This window comes from Malania oleifera, chromosome 7 (assembly GCF_029873635.1).
Source record: "Malania oleifera isolate guangnan ecotype guangnan chromosome 7, ASM2987363v1, whole genome shotgun sequence".
Lineage (NCBI taxonomy): Eukaryota > Viridiplantae > Streptophyta > Magnoliopsida > Santalales > Ximeniaceae > Malania > Malania oleifera.
Genome location: NC_080423.1, coordinates 108018896 through 108021321, shown reverse-complemented (window position 1 = coordinate 108021321; position 2426 = coordinate 108018896). Strand labels below are relative to the sequence as shown.

General features: G+C 32.4%; 1 protein-coding gene across 1 annotated transcript; it reads left to right on the top strand.

The window, feature by feature from the left end:
* Positions 1-2034, top strand: LOC131160576 (uncharacterized). The gene is made up of 2 exons (XM_058116388.1): positions 1-487; positions 1615-2034. The coding sequence occupies exons 1-2, from the start codon at positions 92-94 to the stop codon at positions 1798-1800; spliced, it is 582 nt and encodes a 193-aa protein (XP_057972371.1). The 5' UTR covers positions 1-91; the 3' UTR covers positions 1801-2034.
* The last annotated feature ends 392 nt before the right edge of the window (positions 2035-2426 follow it).

The window sequence follows — 2426 nt, the reverse complement described above, 5'->3', positions numbered from 1 at the left end:
GTGTGAGATCGAGCTCGGAACACAGAGAGCTATTATAGAGTGTCATAACAAAGTAGTGTTTGGCAATCCTATCGACTCCACTAGGAAAGAAATGTCAGAATGTGCAGGAAACACAATAGCTGAGAATGATAGGGAAATGGTGGCTCTTAACGTGAAATGCAACTCAAAAGATGACGAAGACCCAAATCTTGTGCAGAATGTGCAAAAGTTGAAGAAGGAAATGGATGATAATTGCGAAGTGAGCACGGTGTGCTTCTTTTACAACTTCACAGGGGACACAGCGACCTTTGTTGATAGTAAGGTGTGGGATATCCCCGCCGTGGCTCCTCCGTGCAAAGACATTAAAGATGGGCGGAGGCTTTTTTTCATGCACAGAAGAACCCTCGGAACTGCTGTTGTGTATCGTGGTAAGAATGCAGCTGAAGATGAGTGTGATTGGATGCTTGCTTGGTCCAATCTACAGCAGGATCACAAGCTTGTCAACAAGGTGAATTAGGTCCAACCTACTTAGTAGTGCATAACTACTTGTAGATAGGTCTAATATTATTTTAATTCGATGAATTGTCTTTGTGAATATTTTGATCTTTCTATATATATGTTTGATGATCCGGAGACTTTAGTCACGATCGCACCACTTTAGACATAATAATGCGGCACCAAATTCAGGGGTGAAAGTCACCTGTCCATTGATGTACCCCTAGTAATTCACTGGAGTAACCTCTTAAGGAGGAATTAAACCCGTGTCACCAAAGTCACAAGTCTTGATCTTTATATCACCTCTTGTTAAAAAGGATAACAAAAGTAATATTTTGTATAGCCCGGAAAACATAAAGGGCTTTAGTAGTCATAATGAAAACACCAAATATCGCTTTTTTAAAAAAAAAAAAAAAAAAAAATTTATTGACTAAACATAGAGGGATTTTCTTTTAGTTTGCCCTTTTTATTTTAAATCAATTTATCATTTTTATCTAATCTTATTATCTTGAAGGTACTTTTAGGCCAATGATTTATTTCTATTTATTGTTTACGTTTTTAAAGTTAGGTTTTGAATGATACGGAAACACTTTAAAGTAATTTTATGAGATATACATATATATATATATATAAAACTATTCTTTTTACATGCCCTTATACTTTGTTAGATTAAAATATATATGCTTTTTCTATTTAACTTTAATGACATCATTACTTGGATTTAATCTTCTTTAGAATTTTTTATTTTTTTTTTAAAAAGATAGAATGTTTTTGTTCCTAAAATGATTTACACCGAGGAATGAGCATTAATTCTTTCTCATGTGATCTTTTGTGATAACAACAATAACAATTGTTCTCCATGCACACAAATCTCTCACAAGTAAACAAACAGTAATTCTATATTCGAAACGACTTTAGATTTGGATTTGTATTAGATTTGAATAAAATACAACGTAAAATTATATTAAAAAATTTTCAAATTCATTCAAATCTAAATTTAAGACTCAAAATTCATAAGAAACTTAGAATGAAACATAAGAATAATTTGTCTTTGATTTGAGATCAAACCAATATTTAAATGGATAATTTTTCTCATATGATCTTTTGTGATAACAACAGTAACAATTGTTCTGCATGCAGGTTTATACTGAAATTAATGAAGCTCATCACTACGACGATGATCATGTTTGGAAGGCAATTGCTCGACACTTGTACGAATCTGGTCAGAGCAGCACCGCCACGTGGAATGGATGCATGTCAACTTTAGAGATCAAAGCCAACGGCTGTAGCCGTACCCTCACTGCATTTCTCAAGCACACTGCCTAACACACACGCCCACCTCTCCCTACAAGAAAATAAATACACTAATGAACAATAAAATGCCCATATATATATATATATATATATATATATTGGAGCTCGTCGTAAAATATAATGGTATATAATAAAATGTCCATATGCGTCTCTCATAGGAGATACGTCCGTGGTTAAAGCTTGTACATGTTGCATGTCTCGAACTCGAATCTTAAAGAATGAGGTGAAAAGATATGAACGGGAAAGGAGTTAGCTCCTCTTGTATAACTTAGGTGCAATATAAGTCCCTTACCCACTATATATATGTATATAAAATTTAATAATGAATTTAGTATATGGATCATGGCTCGGATGTTAATTGCATAATTCAAAGAATATTGACTTCCTCTACCATTTACTTAAAAAATATAAACTACAAAAATTACATATTCACACCTTCATACATATATTTTTTTGAACGTTCTTTGACCTTCATTTAATAACTCAGTCAATGAAATAAAATAAAATATAAAGTTTAAGCCTTATAGCATTAATTGCATAATTCAAAAATAACATGAATTTTAAAAGAACATAAAATTTAACAATGAAGTTGACAAGTATAAACTGCAATAATTTGATATAATCCCTTTTATGTGCCA

Excerpts from the sequence above, each read along its gene's own strand:
- LOC131160576 (XM_058116388.1), top strand. The coding sequence starts at position 92 with ATGTCAGAATGTGCAGGAAACACAATAGCTGAGAATGATAGGGAAATG. Across the intron at positions 488-1,614 it reads ATCACAAGCTTGTCAACAAG|GTTTATACTGAAATTAATGA; the intron begins GTGAATTAGGTC and ends TTCTGCATGCAG.